General features: G+C 36.9%; 1 protein-coding gene across 1 annotated transcript; it reads left to right on the forward strand.

Moving 5' to 3' along the window:
* The first annotated feature begins 4,124 nt into the window (after positions 1–4,124).
* LOC118797939 lies at positions 4,125–21,610 on the forward strand. Its single transcript, XM_036557238.1, has 11 exons — positions 4,125–4,227; positions 10,943–10,996; positions 13,152–13,520; positions 13,621–13,689; positions 14,580–15,008; positions 16,243–16,632; positions 16,891–16,962; positions 19,160–19,534; positions 19,964–20,035; positions 20,752–21,183; positions 21,540–21,610. The coding sequence occupies exons 1-11, from the start codon at positions 4,197–4,199 to the stop codon at positions 21,608–21,610; spliced, it is 2,364 nt and encodes a 787-aa protein (XP_036413131.1). The 5' UTR covers positions 4,125–4,196.
* Positions 21,611–21,615: the final 5 nt, after the last annotated feature.

Raw genomic sequence — 21,615 nt, forward strand, 5'->3', positions numbered from 1 at the left:
AATTTCTTGTAATAAAACTTACGTAAAACAAACAAAAAATGTCTAGAAATAAGTTCTTCAAAAATCATTTGCTTGTTTTTTTTATGTAGTATGTAAATCATGAAAATCTAAAATATTTACAGGTACATACATGTGCCCTTTCAGTCTACAGCAGTTTAACTCTGCCAATTCACATTGACCTTTCAAGTGTTCCAACTTCCCAACTGCTTTCTGAATGAAACACAAAAATTGGCAACCAATCTGAACAGAGCTCATTTACATGTATTGGTCTCATACCAAACAAACAAACAAACAAACAAACAAACAAAAAAAAACTCTGTATGATTAAGGCCTGTATGATTATAAGGAATAAAATGATTTTTATCACATTAAAATGAATTTTTATTATTTTTGGTCTGGAAGCCACACATGAAGTTCATTAATAATGAGCTACCATGTGTTTCACTTTATAATACTGTTCTAGATCATCATTAACTCCTAGTTCATTAGTAATGAGTTACCATGTGTTTCACTTTATTTTACTGTTTTAGATCATAATTAACTCCTAGTTCATTAGTAATGAGTTACCATGTGTTTCACTTTATAATACTATTTTAGATCATTATTAACTCCTAGTTTATTAGTAATGAGTTATCATGTGTTTCACTTTATTTTACTGTTTTAGATCATCATTAACTCCTAGTTCATTAGTAATGAGTTACCATGTGTTTCACTTTATAATACTGTTCTAGATCATCATTAACTTCTAGTTCATTAATAATGAGTTACCATGTGTTTCACTTTATAATACTGTTTTAGATCATTATTAACTCCTAGTTCATTGATAATGAGTTTCCATGTTTCACTTTATAATACTGTCTAGATCATCGACTCCTATTAATTAATTATGAGTTACCAAGTGTTTAATTTTATAATACTGTTCTAGATCATCATTAACTCCTTGTTCATTAATAATGAGTTATAACCATATAACCATGTGTTTCACTTCATAATGTTACTCCTGAAGATCTATAACTCATTTTGATGAACAGCAACACCTTATTCATTCATTCATCTAACAGTAATTACATAATCACTTGGTAATATTTAGAACCAAGTTAATTTGAAAGTAGTACATATACACAACCATATATCTCTGTAAGCCCTTCTTGTCTAAAGATGAGAGGTGAGCAGACTGATCTACTGAATACTGTACAGTTTTAGCAGTTGTCCCATTTAAAGGTTGATGTGCAAATTGGTTCTTCCTACCAAATATGAAGATGGATATTTGTCTTTTAAGATTTCTGATCAAAACAAGCACAGGAGGGACACCAGTCAGTGCAGTGTGGTGCGATGCCATGAGCCTTCTCAGAGGAAACCTGTCTCTGTAAATAATAATGGAGGATATAATTTTTGTTTAGTGCATTTCAATACTGTTAGAAGTACATTGCAATAGTTTTAGCTATTGAGCGATTAATGTTACATGTATGAGTAGTTATTGTAAGAAACCATAGTTACTATGTAATTCTCTATGAGACTCAGTAGTTCGTGTTTAGTTAATAGTGAACTACCCTAATCATTAGTTCACTATTACCTACTGACAAGTTAACTAGTAGTCCTTGGTAGTTAATAGTAATTACTTGTGTGTTAATGCAGCACTACTCATTCATTCCTACTTAGCCTGATTAGTTACTTATTAACTATAAAACAGTATTGTAAAGTGTTACCAATTACAATGCCCAAATACTGTGCAGGTAAAATCTGCTATGTCCTATTTTGATTACTCATAGTGAATATAAAGCTGATATAATCATTGTTTTAAGGTGTGTTTTAGTTGCTGCAATAAGCTTTGTTTAACATATATCTTTACAGCATTGAGCAGATGTTCTTATCCAAAGCAATTTACAGGAGTGCTCCGTAGTCTACTTAGACAATCTATCCTTAAGGGAGGATAGAGTTCAACAAAAAGTGTGGAGGTTTAAGTACTTCACTGTTTTATCGAGCTATGCTAGGTAGGTTTGGTAACAGTTGTAGCCAAGTTTCTCATACCAAGAAGCTCAATGGTTAGAGGTCCAGCCTTCTGGTCCTCCAGGTTAGGGGGTATTGCTGACAGTGGTACCTCATCCAGTTAAAACTAATTGAGTGCTACAAACAGAGTGCAGTAGACTCACAGCTGGTGACTGGGTTTCCTGCAAAAGCAACATAACCTTAATGATGCAATAAGAAATGATGACTGATTCCCTCACAGAAAGGGTTTTACATGCCTAGAAAACTCATACAGGGGCCAGTGCTGGAGGAGAAAGGTCACTTTTATATTACAATGGGAAAAACACTGACACACCCTGCACAGAAACAAGGCCTAGCAAGAACTCCTACTCCTACTCCTAGATCACCGAATAGAGTCCTCTGTATAAAACACACAACAAACAAGCAGAAAATTACATTTTCAAAACCACATTGTTTGTTTATAGAAAAGCTGATTGGTTGGCTGTCAAATGCAAAACCCCCAGACTCTACTGACAGAACAAAATGCAAATACAATGCTATGTGACATGCGATGTGAACTGAAAACACTGACCCCTTAAAATCCCAGGCTAAATACCTTATTATTCAGTAACTACAGGAACTTCAATGCAAACTGGTTGAACTATTTTTACTATAGAATTTATAGAAGTTATAGAAGTCTGTAATAAAACTTTGGTCAAGGGTTAAGAAGGAAAAGGATTATTAATACTGCAAAACGCCAGCCTATAGAGAGATAATTTATGTTGTTTTATATGAATTTCCAAGTAAATAGAAGTGACTACAGCTTCTGTCATCATACTCAATTCAGTTTAACACTGGATGTTGAGGTAAAGCATAACTTCAAGGTACACCTTGCATTCACTGCAGACCACAAATTTAAGTATGTGAGAAAGGGAGAATCTGCTGGCCCGTATTAATGTACACAAGCCATCACCATCGATTACATCTGCAAATGCCCTTTAAAAACCAAAAGGGGCAAGTTGGCAAATGGTTAGTAATTGGGTATTGAGCTGTATCATACTGTAACAAAAGTGCATCTGACTCTGCATGTTAGTTCACAGTCGTAAAGCCAGCTTTATCATTAAGACATGCTGATGATATAATTCATATATTTATTTATGTATTTTTGTGCTACAAAAAAGGACTGCTAGTGCAGTTTATTTCCTCTAATGTAGCATAGGTTTATGCACCATCGTCATATACATGATAAACTCATACAGAGATAGGGTTTGGGCTAACAGTAATCGGATGCTGTTCTTAAGGGGGTATTTCCCCCCAGTCTCCAATATAGAAATGGTGTTACTTTGCTTTAGGCTTGCAAAGACATGTTCCAGTACATGCTTTATATGATGTTTTTTTCCATTTTAATGCATTTGTAAGGCAGGATAAACATGGCTGTAAATATTTATAAAAATCAGTTATACTTTATGTTTATTCTGCATTATGAATTGTTAGCCTAATATATTATATTATGTCATGGTTTATTATCAATGACAAAGAAATCAGTCCTAGCTTGCAGAGTGCATTACGACTAAACAGACAAAGACTTTATTTGTCATTATAGGAATAGATTGATAGTGGTAGACATATGACATTAATATAAAGGCTTGTAAGTTTTATTAGTAAGCTTTAAGTATATTGAGACATATACAGTTAGCAATGTAGGCTAAATTGTTAGCAGCAAAATGCCTCATGTGCACAGGATTCATGGAATATTATACATACATTTAATAAAGTGGCCATAAATAGTAAGGGTAGGGTGGAAGGGAGCTAATAGTAAATATGACAACTATTCTTCTTTGCATGAACTCCATAAAAAAGCACTGTAATATGGTATAAGTCAATGGCCATTCCCAACAGTTATGTAAATGTGTGCTGAAATTAGTCATAATACACCTTCTGAGTTGAGACCAAGCCTAGCTACCTCATTTGTGAATGTCGTGTGTATCACAGAATAGTGTCCTCTGTAGAAAATGCACATCAAACCAGCAGCATCTCATTTTCAAAACCACATAGTTTGTTTATTCAACAGCTGATTGGCTGTCAGCCAAATAGAAAAACCCCAGTCTCTAACGGAAGCAAAAAATGCAAATGAATAACATATATTGAGCACATCAAGAGAAGACTTCAGAGAAAGCTAGACAACATACTTCTCACCTGATGGAGAATTTAGGAGCAAAGGATTATTAACAATGAATAGAGATATAATAAACTTTTTCACATGTGAGTACTTTTTTAATTTTCTTTGCGATTGTAGAAAAATGAAAGAGGAAAAGTGCAAATGAAATGTTTCAGAATTTCATTCCAGAATCTGCTCATTAATGCAGTTGTCAGGTTGTACTTAATGATTGCTTTTGCTTTAAAAATGAATGGTTATTGTGCTTCGTTTGTCTAATTGCAAGAATGTTACCTGTGGAAAATGTTGGATCTTTTTCTATGTTGTCATCTTACTGCCTTAAGCAAATTTAGCAAAAGAGCTCAGTTGGAGAAATCAAAGGTGCTAAATTGTTCAATGTTGTGTGATTTTTTTATTTTTATTTTAATTTTGCTGATTATTTACTGAATGCATTGATAAATTACAATCAGAATTTGTTCACCAATGATTGTAATGAAAAAAAAAACAAAAAAACAAAAAAAAAACTCTGTAGGCATCATCACTATATAAATACATAGATGTACACATACATTGATACATGTGTGTACTAGTAGGTATGATATATATATATATATATATATATATATATATATATATATATATATATATATATATATATATATATACACACACACACACACACATGCTGAATAGATGGGCTTCTCAAGTAGCAGAAAATTAAATTTTAAGATCAGATCATTACTGTGTATGAGTGACACATTGGCTTTTAGCATAATGATGCTATATGCAGGGTTTATGGTTTATAAGTTACAGTTTTTGCTCTACAGTATTGAGATCTCTTTCTAGTATAGACTGACAATGCTGCTCAACATCCAGTGAACAAGCTGTGGGAGCGTGTTGAGGCACACATACATTAACGATGACAGCATATATCGATATCGGTGAAATTATGCAATAAAATAAGGTTGAATTTGTAGCCTAAATGTCATGTCTATTTATTTTTTTATTTATTTATATATTTTTTTGACATAATGTGTCATTAGAAAGATTTGGTAGAATTTGGCTCAGATCTTCTAGTGTGAAAAAAGGATCAACACAGATGTCAGGCTTTTATGGTGTATTTGGCTTGTCTGATTACCTTGTGTGGGCCAAATGCAGCTGGTTTCATTCTGTCTTTTACAACCAAGTCCCAAAGCCCTGTAAATGCCTCATTTAGATGTGTTGATGTTGTAATGAAGAGCCGAAGAGCTGAACACTGAAAAAACGTTTGAATGTACGTGATTCAAATGTGTAAAATTGGTCCCCTCAAATGAAACAATACATCAACTTAAGTTAATTAAGTACTTACACATACTAATTATGCTGATGTAACATATTCCATTTATGTTGAGCAAAGGTACACGATTATCTACATGAACGTTTAAAGCAACGTTTAAACAAGTTTTCTTTGCATACTGGTAAGTTCATTGTAATATCTTGGTAAAGGGACAGTAAAATTAAGTGAGCAGTTTTCCAGGTTATAGCAGCCATTTACTTTAATTTTCTCACCAAACACAAACAAAGCAAAACAAAACCACAACCAAAGCCAAATCTAAGCTGGCCACTTTTCAGTGGCTTCAAACTAGACTTTTCAGTCCTTTTTTCACTTGAGCTTTTTAGCTCTTTGGTCTTCAGTCTTTCACTGCTGCTCATCCCTCTCTATCTCTCTCTGTTCCGAGAGGGAACGAGAGCTCATTGATCTGCATCCTTGTCACTGACCCTGTTCCGCAGCTCAGCTGCCCGGGTCGAACGTAAGGCAAGGTAAAGTGACCTCGCTGCAGGACTAGAGGTGGAACCCAGAAGGCAGGGCTCGGGTCTTTTGCTCTGTCCCCCACTCACTCATGGTTCTTCTTTCCCTGCCATCCTTACTGGGCTTCGTCCCCGCTCAGAGTTCGGGCCCCACTTCCTGCTGGCTCTCTCGGCTGTCACTGGGGCTCAGGGGGTGGGTGCATGCTATAGGTACTTACTGAGTACTCAGTAGTAGGTACCCTGCGAATTTGGAAACTTTTGTCACCTGTTTCTAGAATCACTCTCCTCTACAGCGTAGGCAGTTTAAAGTACTAACTTCTTGCATTAAATATCTTGTATTTCTCACATTACTGTGTACATATATATTGAAATTGCAAAGTAGCACAAAAGTAAATACTACATATTTACCATTAAATTCAGAATAAGTACTGCTGTGCATACCTGGCACATACTATGTACATGCAAAATATGCTTCAGAAAATGACTTGTAAGCATTACATATTGACCTGTTAAGTACTAGTTACTTACCATAAACTAAAATACTACAGAAATGTCTGCAATCTAACCTTTTTGCAACATGGCACATTTTGAAACGAGCTCAATTTGATAGAAAAAGTTGCACATTTATGAGCATTCAGAGTAAAGGATCGTTGACATTGAATCTATCATTTTAATTTTATTGAATTAAATGACTTTATTGTCATTGTAAGCTCTGCTTACGACAAAATCAAAAGTGCCACTCATCTTGGTGCAAAAAAAATAAAAGTACAGGATATTCAATACAGCACAAAACATTCAAGAAGAAGCCACTAAGCAATACAACACAACATTCAAAATAACACCCAACATTCTACAAGATAAATATATACAACGACCTATACAATAATGTTGCATTGCACACAGTTAGATAAAGTGTAGGATTTAGCAGCATGGGTCATGTGGAGATAGGAGTTCAGTGTTTTTGTGTGTTTAATGTGTTTAAAGGCCCTGGGTAAGAAGCTTTATCTGATTCTGGAGGTGTTTTGGCCAGCCTGTAGCGCCTGCCAGAGGGCAACAGCTCGAAGTGGAGGGTGTGTGGAGACTTTGATAATATTGGGAGCCCGGGTAAGGTAGCTTGAGGTGGCAATATCCTCTAGGGAGGGCAGCGGGCAGTCAGTGATTTTCTCTGCCATTTTCACCACCCTCTGCAATGCCTTCTTGTCTGCAGCAAAGCAGCCTGCATACCATACTGAGATACAGTAAATAATAAAATGCTCTCAGTGGTGGCTCTGTAAATGGCCACCCACAGCTTTTTCTCCATGTTGTTCTTCCTGAGAACCCTCAGAAAATGGAGTCTCTGCTGTGCTCTCTTGACAGTTGCTATAGTGTTGGCCAACCAGGACAAATCCTCAGAGATAAGGACTCCCAATAATTTAAAATTCTGCACCCTCTCTACACAAACCCCCTTCAGACAGAGAGGGACTAGGTCTGCTTCACGTTTCCTCCTGAAGTCCAGTATGATTTCTTTGGTCTTTGTGGTCTCTTTGTGGTCACTCTGACAGTCTGTACATCTCATCCCTGCATGCTGACTCATCTCTCTAAGATGAGCCTGATGATGGTAGTGTCATCAGCAAACTAAATAAGGGTGTTGGATGGGTGAGCTGGTGAATAGTCATAGGTGTAGAGGGAGTAAAACATTGTGCACCAATGCTTAGTGAGATGGAGGAGGAGAGGTGGGAGCCTAATTAAACACTGTGTGAGTGATATTGTGAGAAAGTTATAAATCCAGGTGCAAATTGGGAGGGAGAAGCCCAGCTCAAGCAGCTTACTTGCTAGAATGCTTGGAATGATTGTATTGAACGCAGAGCTATAGTCAATGAAAAGCATCCTTACATAGCTGCCCCGGTGCTCCAAGTGGCTCAGTGCAACATGGATTGCGGTGGTAACGGTAAAGATTTGTCTTTGTCTGAGAGCCAGTAAAGAAAGCCAAAAGAGAAATGATAATAAGGGCAGACCCTGTGTAATAGAAAAGGCTGTAACAGATCTTCTTATTGTCAATAAATTCCAAGAGAAAATGCATTGCAATTAACATGATAAATACCAGCTAATTGCAGTGTTTCCCACACATGGGTTATATTTTGGCTGTGCGCCCAGGTATGCTCGCTCAAATATATTTTGATGTACTTTTCGGTATCAATTTTGCTTCTACATGAATACAGCTCAAGGGGAGGTGGAGGGAGAAAGCAAGTACAAAGTTCTTATAAGAAAATCTGCTCACTCTGCAGCACATCTTGGCGAAATGCCCTGGGAAGTTATTTCCTGTCTATTTCCAAGTAACATTAACATTTCAACAACACCTTTGAAATCACAGGCTAAATAAAATCACGTAAATAGTTATTGGCTCCAATAAAGTACAAAAAATCAGGTTCTTCTGGCTACTGCAGATGTTCATTTGTCCACAAGAAAGGGGTATGGAGTCTTTTCCCAATTGTAAAATTACAAGCAAGCTGATTGGCTCCTTTTATTGATGGGTTGGGCTTTCACCCCTAAACAAATGCAATATTGAGTGACACGAGCTATCATTCATTTTTCAACCATTGATCTTATCCAACTGCTGGACGTTATTTACTACATTTTTAGTTATTTGACTTGGCTATTTACTCTACTTTGGTTAGCAGTGTTCTGTAAATCCGAGTTAACAATTAACTCAATTGATACTGTACTTGGGTCAATACAGCACTTGCATAATGTAAAAGCTAGCTACTACATATAATTAGTAAAGTTGTCCTGACGAATTAGCTTTATGTTGTTGGTTAAAATGAATGCCTGGTTGTGGTAACTTCACTGATACATCTAATATTTATGTAATAGATGAGCATTGAGTAACGTTTTAAGAGGCCGTGTGAGAAGGATGAGAGACTCGCAGCATAGGTACCCTGATGTGTGCAAAATCAAAGTCAGAAAAGCATATCATTTTCATGTTTTCATTTTCTGAACACTTAGCAATCATCAGGCCAGCCTACATGGTATTACAACACATTTTATTAATCTCCTAAGCTGTTTATCCACAAGGTTCGCATAGGGGTGGGTGCTGAAGCTATCTGTCCCAGCAGACATTGGGTGGAAGGAAGGAGACACCCCGGACAGGTCACAAGTGCATCACAGAGCAGACACACACATTCACATGCTCACAACTAGGGGCAGTTTGGTATTTCCAATTGGCCTGACTGTATGTCTTTGGACTGTAGGAAGAAACCCACACAGACACGAGGAGAATGTGCGAATTCCACACAGAAAGGATCCTGGTCACCTGGCCAGGGAATTGAACCCAGGGCTGACTTGCTGTGAGCTGACAGCACTTCCATGGTTTCGTACACTGTGTTAGTTGTAGGCAGAATATATAATCACAGAACCAACAAGGCTAAATTTCTCCTGTCAGTTATTAAACCCTCAAATTAACTGTTTTGACCAAGTCCAAAACACGCTGCACTGGCTGAGAAACTGCTTGTTGAAGGACGGGACATTTCAGAAAGGTATAAGATATTTTAATATATTTAGAAAGCCAATATGAATGCAAATGCCAAAATCACTAGATTAGCATGCAAAAGATATCAGATGCTCCATGTACATCTGAGGCTGAGACACTTATATGTGTTGGAACCATTGACAGTAAATGGGGAGCAGCTGAGGCAATTGTCAATCTAAAGGGACAATTTTCCATACCTCCAAATTTCACTGTTAGAAGTTTGTTGCATTTTCTATTTCTCAAATTTCTAATAAGGATAGAAGAGATAACATTGCAGCTGGGTATTTTAAAGAGCAAACAAATTACGCACATATCAATTTGATAATTTACTTAGTGTTGGAGGCTTTTGTGTAATTTTCTGTTGCAGTCTATTGCCGTGCATTTGTCACAATGAACACAATGAATGCTTTTAGATCTTTAAATAGAATGTTATCAGACAAGGAGAACCTTATGAAACAAACAAAAAACATGTTTAAAATGAACGTTTTATTTATTTAAGAAGTAAAGGAAGAAACATGTTACATGTAACATGTACTACTACTACTACTACTACTACTAATTATGATAATAATAATGATAATGATAATAACCCATGATATCATGTAACCTGACAAGGTTCCCCGGTAATGAGAATGAAAGAAAATGAAAAAGCAGTCCTGAGTAATTTTGGCTGTATGTTTGGAGTCATTGTATTGTTGAAATCTTCTTCACTCCATTATCACTCCATTCATGTATCCTTTGAAGACGTGTAATGCCCCAGTATTCAGTTCATTATGTTTGGAGAAAGGAAGGTTGTGCATATGATTCCAGGAACTCCCACAGTGAATGGGATGTTGGCAGCATAGTAGGTTGTGTATTGTCCTCTGTGCAGTGAAAAGGAGGTTTATAATGAAAATGTTTTGCTTTTTATAGCTAGTTTTCACTATAAAAAGCAACAGTTTTTGTGTTTGTCTAACTTTTTTTATTGTAACTTTTTTTTTAATTTTCATAGTGGTAATGTTATTCTTCATCCAGTATTCTGATGCATGTACATTTCACATTGTATACATTTGCGTCAACTGTGTGAAAGCATGCATAAAGAGTTTCTATATTGTTCAGGACTCTGTCTGTCACTAATGATTATAATAGCAATCGAGTGATCTACAGATTAATGAAGTAATCAAATTTATATATATATATACATATATATATATATATATATATATATATATATATATATATTTATAACGATATATATTATATATATATATATTATATATATATTATATATGAAACTAGAACTTTAAAGTAGAACAATTTAAGAGGATTTTTACATATGTAAAAATACTGTAGCAAAAAAAAATACATATAAATGGGTATGTGACTGTTTTTGATACTGTAAGGAGGGTCAGTGGGAGAATTTAAAATATAAAGTATCATCATGGGGAAAAAAAAATGTTCATCGTTTTTCATCAAGTAATCAAAACGGCCCTATAAGCATACATACTGCACACACAAACTGTATGAATAATACTGCATCTTTCCCCCAGGGGTCACTCTGGTCCTGCTAACCACAATCACAAACAGCAGTGCTACAAATTCAAGTAAGTAAAGCTCAGTAAGCATAAAGACTAATAAAGTATCCAGACTACTAATAAGATTTAAGTGACAAAAATTTGTCTATATTCATCAGACGTGTCCCGCATAAAACCTTACACTTCCTATGAATTCTGCATTCATATTGCATTATAAGTATATTTATGAGGTGAACTATGGTCTATGTATTGTTTTATAATACCAGGCCTAGATTATTATAATTGTAGAATTAATCTTAAATAGTTAGAATTACATACATAACACTTTATAAAGCAAGAGCATATGAATAAAGTCAGCTTCCATAACACCATAATATCTGTTCATAAGAACATTGTACATGGTGTGTACAATATAATGCATTATAACACTTTATGCCAGGCCATTACAGGCTTTAAATGAAGCATGTTTTTGTTTGTTTGTTTGTTTTTTTTTGTCTTTTAAAGGAGACCTATTATGCTTTTCCATTTTTTTCCGTTTCCTGTAGTGTGTTGCCATTTTTGTTTTTTTGTTTTTTGTGCATGTAAACAGGCTGCAAAGTCACAAAGCTCAAAGTTCCATCCAGAGGGAGAAACTCTCTCCCACAGAACCCACTTTTCTCAGCTGCCTGAAATGCCTTGTTTGAATTTCAGCCCTTTTCCTTTGTTAAAAGATGACACCATCTTGTAACACAGTCCTTATTGCTCGCCTACCTGCAATCCTTACATGACGAGTTCTGTAGCTGTGTGGAGAAGACGCTGACCTGACTTTCAGCATCAGATTCTCTATTCTGGATCAAACTGATATGGCAGAACTGACCACAACGGTGTTTACAGCTGCTCAGCAGAGAAAGGTCTGTCTGCAGACTGCAAGACTAGTGGAAAGTGTAGAGGTTTGTAGGTGGTTTGTCCAGTCAGAACAGGGTGGATGAGCTGACCAATCAGAGCACATGGGGCTCACTGGGAGAGACAGAAGAATTTAAGACAGAGGGCGAATAGAGATAAAAAGTATGAGAAAAATGTGTTTTTGGAACACTGAAGCATGTAAACCTGAAATTATGAACAATGAAAATGAGAATCTTCACTCCAGTACGTAATCTTTTACAGAGCATAACGTGCTCTTTGCAGGCTTGAAGTGAAGTGAGGTTTTTAAACATATTTTTTTGGATTCTGTCTTACACACTGAGTATCAGATGTGGATATACTACGTTGATCCATTTGCCAATGCAGGCTTAACCTTCTGCGGTGGATCATATTAGATGTTTCTCAGTGTTTCCATTAATATCTTTGTGATACCACAGCACAGAACAGTTCCTGAATCTGTAGAGTCACCTTTTCCATTCGAACATGTGACTCATATCCAGAGTTATGAGCCATTGAAAACAATGTGTGCACTGTGTGCAACTGGTTGACGTGTGTCTGTCATCTGCCTCTCGCCTGTAATTGGGGAATTTGTGTGTCAGTCTATATTTTGCATGAAACTGACCAACGGACACTCATTATCTGACCAATCATGTCGAACACACTTCATTGTTGTGATGTGAAATGATGTAAATGATGTGTAAAAAGCTTGCAGGTGCTTAAGGTGCTGCAGTGGTTTTGCAACTTAGCAATGCGATTAACATTTATTTACTATTTTATCCATACATTCCACTACATTTGTGAATCTGAGACTTTGATAAACCCATTTCAAGCACCAAATCAATTTGTCCACATGAGTAAAGCTGTGTTTTCACAAACAATTCTAGAATCAGAATTGAATTTTTCAGTTTTAGGACTGATTTATCTCTTTACATGGTGCTCCAGGTCAAAGTTGCCTCATTATAGAGAGAGCTGAGATTGTTCTGAACATTTTGATATATGTGGGTACCATGTTGAATGCAAGTGTTTTTAAAGGTGAGTTTATAAATATATGCAAAAATCAGTTAGCTAGCTTAAAGCCATTGGTAATGTTAACTATATTTACAATGCATTATGAATACAGGACTCATAGGAAGTGTTACTCAATTGTAATGCATGATAAGTGGTTTTGGTTTAATAGACAACAGTAAACAGAGCTTGATTTGTGTGAATTAGTTACACAGTTTCATATGAGATCAGATAGCTGAGTCAGAAGCCTGAATTCTGTATGTAAACATCTTTCATAAACAAACACCACTGATGCATATTTTGTTGATTTCAACACCAGATACCACTAATGATCCTTGTAACAACTACACTGCTCTGGATCAACCCTGGAGAGCCACTAATGCAACTGGACTGTACATCTGTGATGGCTACTTCATCTGGAATGGCTGGTATCGGCTGCTGTATTATGGGATGAATGTCCGTATGCCAGAGAGCCGTGTTGAGATGAACACATGTGGTAGTGCAATTGCTCTGTATCTTAATGGTGCTCACCCTCAGATAGCAGATGGAATAGTCACTCGTGGGCTCTGTGGGAGTTTAGAAAGTAACTCCTGTTACTGGTCCATGTCAATTCAACTTAAAGCATGTCCAGGAAACTATTATGTCTATGAGTTTAAACCAACTCCCTGCCTTGGAGCTTACTGTGCAGGTAGTCTCATTATTTTTTTGTTTGTTTGTTTTAGCTTTGGTGTGTGTTGCCAAATTGTACCTACATGTTTGTTTTGATAAGTTTATTCTTGTTTCTCCAGATGTGAACACCGTCACTCCAACTGTTGCCCCAACAACTGTGACCAGTGTTGCTGCATCTATGAACACTAGTAGGTTTCCAGGGGTGCCCTTGATATTCCTGTTCTCAGTGTGCGGATACTTTGATGTCAAAACACAGAGAATTGCTTAATGATCTTAAATAAATATTATAAATATTATGATTAATGTAACCTCCAGGCAGCCTGCTAGGCCACCTCTGGCCTAGAGAGAGCCAGAAAGTCAGGACAGGGTAATTATGGCTGAGATGTGACAGCTATGCGTGCCTTAATTAAGGGATGCTCACACGCTGCTCTCCACTCTGTCTTGAGCTCATGCCGCCACATGCACGTTGCTCTGACTCAACTAGTAACCATGGTCTCTGGTCTCAAGTTTTGCCTCTTCTTAAGGTACTGCCCCATTTAAGTTTTAAAATAAAAATAATAAAAGAAAAGGAATTTCAACTTGTTCCTCCAGTCCTTGTCTTGCACTTCTGGTAATAGAAGAAAAACACCCTTCTGTTTGTTCAAGAAGCTCTTAGTGAAATAGTAAAAAGGATTTTGTTTTTATTTCAAGAAGCTCTCAGTGGGTCCCTGCTGTATAGCACATTGGTCCCACAAAGTCAAGGGTTTGATCCTTCCACACAACCACTAAACCACATGGGGCAAACCACAAGGAGCAAACCACCTGGTGTGTCACAGATTACAACAACAGTATTTACAAATAACCAAGTGTTAATATCATTATGTCAACAGTACTCTGTAATCATTGGTCAACCAGTAGTATGAAAAATAAATCAGTTATTAAAACAAAACTTCAAATCACAGGTGCAAAAAGAAAATAGTAAATTTGTAAAACATTAAAGATGTCCATTTATTTATTTATTTTTTATATTGAGTTTTTCAGTGTTGTTGTACATTCTGGTAGTAGTAAAGGTTTCTCACAGTAAGCTCTGTTTCCACAGCAGACACTGCAAACATCACTTTTGACCCCTGCAATGTCTACAGTGTTCTTGACAATGACTGGAGAAAACCAGACAGTGTGTGGTACAATGGCTACAGAGGTTCTGATGACACTTTTGTTGAATGGAATGGCTGGTATCGGCTGTATCTTCGGGGAAAAAATGCTCAGATTCCTGAATCTGATTGGTGTGCGAGTTACATGGCTTGTGGTAGTTGCACTGCACTTTTTCTTGGAGGATCTCATCCTGTACCACAGGACGGCATCGTTACCCGAGACATCTATGGATCCTACGGTAATTTGTTTGACAGTAAACAGTGCATTTCAAGCTTGAGGTCAAACCCAATCCAAGTCAAAGCCTGTCCAGGAAATTACTACGTCTACAGACTCGTCAAGCCAGCTGTATCACTTCCAATGCCCACATACTGTGCAGGTAAAGTCTGCTGTTTGCTACCTTTTTCATTCATAATGAATTGTGCAGCTGACATGATCAATATCTTAAGGTGAATTTTGACTGCTGCAAAATGTTTTGTTTTACATTCATATTTATATCATTACCAGCTGTTTATCCTTAAGATGTGCAAGGAGTTTTCATCATCATAATCACAATTATTATTATTATTATTATTATTATTATTATTATTATTAGTGATTGCGCGTTGCAAAGCAATCTTCTTCTTTTTTTTATTTTCTTATTTTTCAGTCAGATTTTTGTCTGCTAACTTGTCCCGCAGTTAACTGTCCTGACACCATTCCTGACACCAGAATGTTTATACTCATTGGGAATTGTGTGCTTGTATACAGCTTTTTGATCCATTGTGCAGTTTAAGTAAAATCTTTGTTAAATTCTGATTTTTTTTTCCATGAATCCAATGTTGCTCTGACCCACACTCCTCTTCACGGCATTTTTTCATCCCTTGTTCCCCCTATAGATTCCCGTTCATTTTTTCCCTCATCCAAGCCTTATTATTTTCTTTGCCCAACTGCCACCAAAATGCATGTACTCCCTCAGTGTAGGTCCCCAAGCTCTAATCCACAGCCATACTGACCAGCATTTTTTGATGTGGCATTTTTTCTTCCTTTGCTCCTCCCCTAGGGTCAAATTCATTTTCGCCCCCAACAAAGTCCTAAACTTTCTTTTTCTGGACAGCAACCAAAGTACATGTACTCACTCAGGGCAGGTCCCCAAGCTCTAACCCACAGCCATATTGACCCCCACTCCTCTATGTGTCATTTTTTCATCCTTTGTTCCTCCAATACACTCCCATTCATTTTTATCATAACTAGCAACCTCCTAACAACCACGCAGTACACACCCCTGATGCCATGACATGCAGATAAAAACACAGAAATACACACTGCACTGTATAGTACCAGCTCCATGTTCAAAAACAAAATACAAGTGATGGCACCTGCCCATTAACTTAGTTAGGGATTTTTTCAAACATCACTCATATCACTGTGGTCATCATAGAGAGTCAGCAATGCTTTAACTTGATAAAATGAAATTAATTTCACACATGAATGTCACTCATATTCTATAGTAGGCTATGAGGGCTTCACTGACATATTTTCTTACGTTTATTGATTATATAAATAAGACATTTACTGTTATACACCTTGTATATTCATTGCTCACTGTTTAATATTTTATGTTTTCATGACAGTTGCTTTGGACACTCCCAGTTATGATCCCTGTAATAACTACACCTCTCTGGATCAACCCTGGAGAGCCACTAATGAGACTGGAGGGTCCAACTGTGATGGAAACAACATCTGGGCTGGCTGGTATCGGCTACTGTATAACGGGATGAGCGTCCGTATGGCAGACAGCTGTGTTATTCGATCCAGATGTGGCGCTGATTTCACACTATGGCTGAATGGTTCTCACCCTCAGATAGAGAATGGAATAGTCGCTCGTGGAGTCTGTGGGATGTCAGGAAGTGACTGTTGTTACTACAGATCCATCCCAATTCGAGTGAAAGCATGTCCAGGAAATTACTACGTCTATGAGTTTGTCAGGCCAACTGTTTTCTGCTATGTAGCTTATTGTGCAGGTAACTTACTGTACACTCTACACTGTAAATGTCCAATGATTTGATTAGAATTTTTTTAACTTTCAAAGTTGTTTTATGACCCCTTTTGGGATTTCAGAAGTTCTGCCACAACTATGTGGTCTATCTGTTTCTCTTGTTTCTCTGCATATTTTTTTAGCCCTCTTTTACACTGCTCTTCAATGGAGAATGTTGAATTTATGTAAATGTGTTTTTACATGTTTTGTTGTTTTACATGTTTGTTCCTTGCCATCTCTTCAGATATGAGCACCACCACAGCAATTTCTACCACAACAACAGCTGCCATTAGCACTCCACTGCCCACGACTCCAAGTAGGTTTCCATAGGGATTGCTCAACATTTTAACCTTCAAATAACTTACAGAATAGATTTACACTGTAAAGTTTCACAATCTGTATATCATAATAATTTAGCACAATTGTGATTAGCTGTTTTTGAAGCTGAGGAAGGTGATTTTGTAGAAACCGAGAAGTGTAAGCTAGTTTTTGAACAATAATCTCAGTCCTTACTTCCCTCTTTCCAAAGCTAAACACATGAACATGCACGCCTCATTAATCCATACTTTGTGGGTGTGGAAGAATCTCTCATAACTACAAATAAACACAAATAAACTAGCTTGCCACATCAACTCATTTGTAAAATATCCTGTTCAAAGTCAGTATAGACACCTGCTCAAAGCTACAATGCAGACATTGTGAACATATACACACCAAGATTACATACAAGGTCAACATAGCTAGGTAACCTAAAACTACTGCTTATCCAACATTAATGTTAGTCTAATGCTGCGTACAAGTGGTGTTAGAAATGAGATGATCTGCTTAAATGTAATCATATTTCATGTTGACTATTGTTGAACCTCATCTGTCAAAATGTTCACTTGTGTGCATGACCCTTTATCCTCCCTGTTGTTTGTTCTTTATGACTGTGCATGTAGTGATGTCAATGTAAATACCTGAAAAATTCTTCCAGAGTAGAATACACTCATGCATGCTCCTCCAACTGTCGCTTCGGCAAGTATCTGGAGAAGGTTCTCTTGATTTTTCTGGCATTGGAAAAAATGGGACGATGTCATCATTAAATTAATTATCAGGCTATGGAAAAAAAAAGTAAGAAGCCCCTAAACGCATAGAATGCGTTCCCTTGCAAAATATATGCTCGTCAGACAGCAAGCAAATGTAGGACCAGAGGTGCCGAACGACATCGCCTACATTAGAGCTTTGTTTTTAGCACAGCTGACATTAAAAGCTGTTTTCCCAGTTTCGCCAGTCTGTGCTGCGTTTATTCAGCAATTGTTCTCTGCAGTGTCTGTAAATATAGCTTTTACTGTATGAGGACACTTGATCTCAATTTCAGTTTGCGCTCATCAACAGCATAATCATGGTTGATTTTGAGAAGCGACATGTCTTTATATTTCAATACAAGATCAATGTCAAATTCAGTGAGCTGCTTCATGTCTGTGCTTAAGCAAAGCACAGCTTTTGTAAGCAAATGCAAACCGTTGCATTGTATTGCAAAACATTTACGAGGGAATGCATTTTATTTGCAAGGGAATGCGAAACATTTGCGAAGGAACACAATGTATTTTTTATTTTTTATTTATTTTTTTTAACCACAGCCCCTTAGGGGCTCCGTAGAAAGGACCTGGGTTGCTGGAAAGAAGAAGTAACATTTAAGGTGTTTAATCATTCATCAATGTTGGGAAGATTAGAGAACCCTCTCAAGTTTCCTATCGGCATCCTTAGGCCCTTCTCTCTAGACCCCTTGTGTTAAAAAAAAATGAGTTACTTTTTCTTCAGATCTTTTCTCTCTCTAGTTCTTCTCTGCTGTCTTGAGCCTCTGACTCACCCCTTTGCCAGGTGCACCTCAGGAATAAGTCATAACTTATTGGTAAGCTTTTGGACTTTTACCCCTGTGGCCCAAGTTCAAGCTTTGGGTCAGGCTATCCCTGGATTGCTCCATTCTTTCTTTATCCTCATTCAGATTTGCCCTTTCAGACCGCTCCTCCCTTTACCTTCTGTCTTTTGTAACTGCTGTCCTCATTACATTTACTGAGACCCACAGGTAGATGCGTTAAAACGCTTGTTTAATTAAGTGTATAATAGGATCAGTGAGAAACTTGTCAGGAACTCAGTGAGAAACATTCACTCTTCTAGCCTGGCCTGCTCAGCAGTCACACTAATAACAGTAAAATAAGTTCTGTATGGAAACGAATCATTATGCACAAATTCCGTACAGTGTTCCTCGTTTGATCTTTTACTGAGAATTTGATCTATTTTTAGAGAATTTTAATTTAATCTTTCATTCTGTTCATGGAGCGTTGTTTTAGCATTTTTTTTTTTTTTTAATTTCCTAAAATTCTTTGTAAAGAGTCTCGGACTATATGTTGAAGGAAATAACATAGATGCTTAAATGGAGCAAATAGCCAGAGTAGTTAAATTGCAGTTAAATTGGCTGATAAATTCTGAATTCCTTCACTGTTGACACATGTTATTGTTTTCATAAACAGCTGCTGTTAATGATCCCTGCAACAACTACACTTCTCTGGATCAACCCTGGAGAGCTACTAATGCAACTGGACTGTACATCTGTGACTCCAACTTTAATGGAAATGCCTGGTATCGGCTGCTGTACTATGGAATGAGCATCCGTATGCCAGAGCGCTGTATTGGTCGATCCATGTGTGGAACTAATGTTGCTCTGTGCCTCAATGGTTCTCATCCTCAGATAGAGGATGGAATAGTCACTCGTGGGGTCTGTGGGAGTTCAGGAAGTGACTGCTGTTCTTTAACTTACACACCAATTCGAGTTAAAGCTTGTCCAGGAAACTATTACGTCTATGAGTTTGTCAGGCCAGCTTCCTGCGATGCAGTTTACTGTGCAGGTACTCTGACTATCTCACTGCTTTCCAGTGTTTTTACAAGTATTTTCATTTTTGCTTTATGCTCCTTCTTCACATTTGAACATAAACTCTGCCACAACAACCACGGCCATAAGCGTTGAATGGAGCGGCAGGAGAACTCCTGACATTTTTACTTAGATTACTGAATACATGAGCACCACAAGCTATGTAATCTTTCAAGGTTCCCAATGAAAAATACAGTACATTTCAGTAAACATACCTGAAGTAGATTTAAGTGTATACACACAATCTTTTTAAATATTGTACTGCAGCACCACATTATATATTACCTACATCATTATTTTTGAAAACTTTATTAAACTTTGACCCACGTGTTTCTTTAAGAGTCTTGTTTACGGTTTTGTGGCCTACTGGTTTGTTTTTATTATTTTTCATATTTTGTTTCAATAGATGTGAATACCATCACTCCAAACATCGGCTTGACCACTGTGACCAGAACTCCTGCATCAAGTGTAAACACCAGTAGGTGTACAAATTATTATAATATTTTACCTTCTGAATGTGTTGTGATCTAAATAAACACTTTGCCCAAAAAAATTGAGATTCACTAGTATCAAGTTACATAGTTTAACATGGTTGCCTGTGCTCTTTGAAAGACAACTGTGAAAAATATAAAATAAAAACATACTAATTAATTCTTAATGTTAGTCGCAGTTTTAGTATCTCATTGTTTGTGACTGCTAAGATAATGCATTTTTTTTTTGTTGGTATCCTAATGGGAATTCCAATGTTATGATAGTATCAACCTAACATATTGTATATTTACATTTTATAGTAGCTGTCTAGCTTAAGCACAGATATTTAAAGCTCATAACAGACTTTCACCTGTTATATTCCATACTTTGGATGTTAGAGTTTGAGTATGTTGACATTTTCAATAAAGATTTAAAGCCAAAATCTGGCAAGGATTTAGAAGGTTTTAAGTTTTAAATGTTTTACTGTCTCCTTTAATTCCCCATGCTACTTTAGCTTCCCATGCCAACCTAGTGTAACCTTACATAAGATAAGAAATAACCAGTAACCACAATAACTAACTAACTAACTAAATAAGTAAATGTATAAATTGTTTGCAACATTTTTTGATGTTTGTCTTTTGAGTGCTCTGTGATCCTGCACTTGCTATGTAGAAGCAATGGTTCCTTAGACAAATCTCATCTCGTTGACTTTTGTTCCTACAGCAGACCCTCTACAAAACATTACTTTTGACCCCTGCAATGTCTCCAGCAGTCTTAATAATAACTGGAGAAGAGAACACAGTTTGTTCTATGACAGCTCCAGTAGTTTTGATGACACTCTTGTTGAATGGAACGGCTGGTATCGGCTGTATCTGCAGGGAAAAAGTGCACAGATTCCTGAATCTGATTGGTGTGCAAGTTACATGTCCTGTGGTGGTTGCACTGCACTTTTACTTGGTGGATCTCATCCTGTACCACAGAACGGCATCGTCACCCGAGAGATCTATGGATTTTTTAGTGATAGGACTAACAGCAAACAGTGCATTTCAAGTTTGAGATCAAACCCCATCCAAGTCAAAGCCTGCCCAGGAAATTACTACGTCTACAGACTCGTCAAGCCACCTATATCACTTCCAATGCCCACATACTGTGCAGGTAAAGTCTGCTGTTTCCTATATTGTTCATTCATAATGAATTGTATAGCTGAAATGATATATATATATATATATATATATATATATATATATATATATATATATATATATATATATATATATAAAATATTCTGAGGTGAATTTTGACATTTACATTTGTAGCATTAAAAAGACACTCTTATCCAGTGCGAGTTACAGGAGTGCTTCATAGTCTACTCTGAAAATGATGAAAAGTGACTCAAAATAATCAATGCATAATTTTACCAGTACTACGATGTCTTTACACAACTGGTCATTGACACACATACATATTCCTCCCCTTTTGGTTTTACTAGTTAGCTGTGCCTCTCTGTCCAGTATATGCAGTTGAAAGCTGGGTAGATACAGCAGGTTGTCTGTTGTCGGATCAGAAAGCAAGGTCTCCATAAAGCCG

This window comes from Colossoma macropomum, unplaced genomic scaffold (genome assembly GCF_904425465.1).
Source record: "Colossoma macropomum unplaced genomic scaffold, Colossoma_macropomum, whole genome shotgun sequence".
Classification (NCBI taxonomy): Eukaryota; Metazoa; Chordata; class Actinopteri; order Characiformes; family Serrasalmidae; genus Colossoma; species Colossoma macropomum.

What these genes read in the sequence shown, in the direction of transcription:
- LOC118797939 (XM_036557238.1), top strand. Translation starts at nt 4,197, where the DNA reads ATGAATAGAGATATAATAAACTTTTTCACAT. An exon ending in CAGCAGTGCTACAAATTCAA is followed by an intron (nt 10,997 to 13,151) that starts GTAAGTAAAGCT and finishes TTTCAACACCAG; the next exon opens with ATACCACTAATGATCCTTGT. An exon ending in AATGCCCACATACTGTGCAG is followed by an intron (nt 21,184 to 21,539) that starts GTAAAGTCTGCT and finishes CTCTCTGTCCAG; the next exon opens with TATATGCAGTTGAAAGCTGG.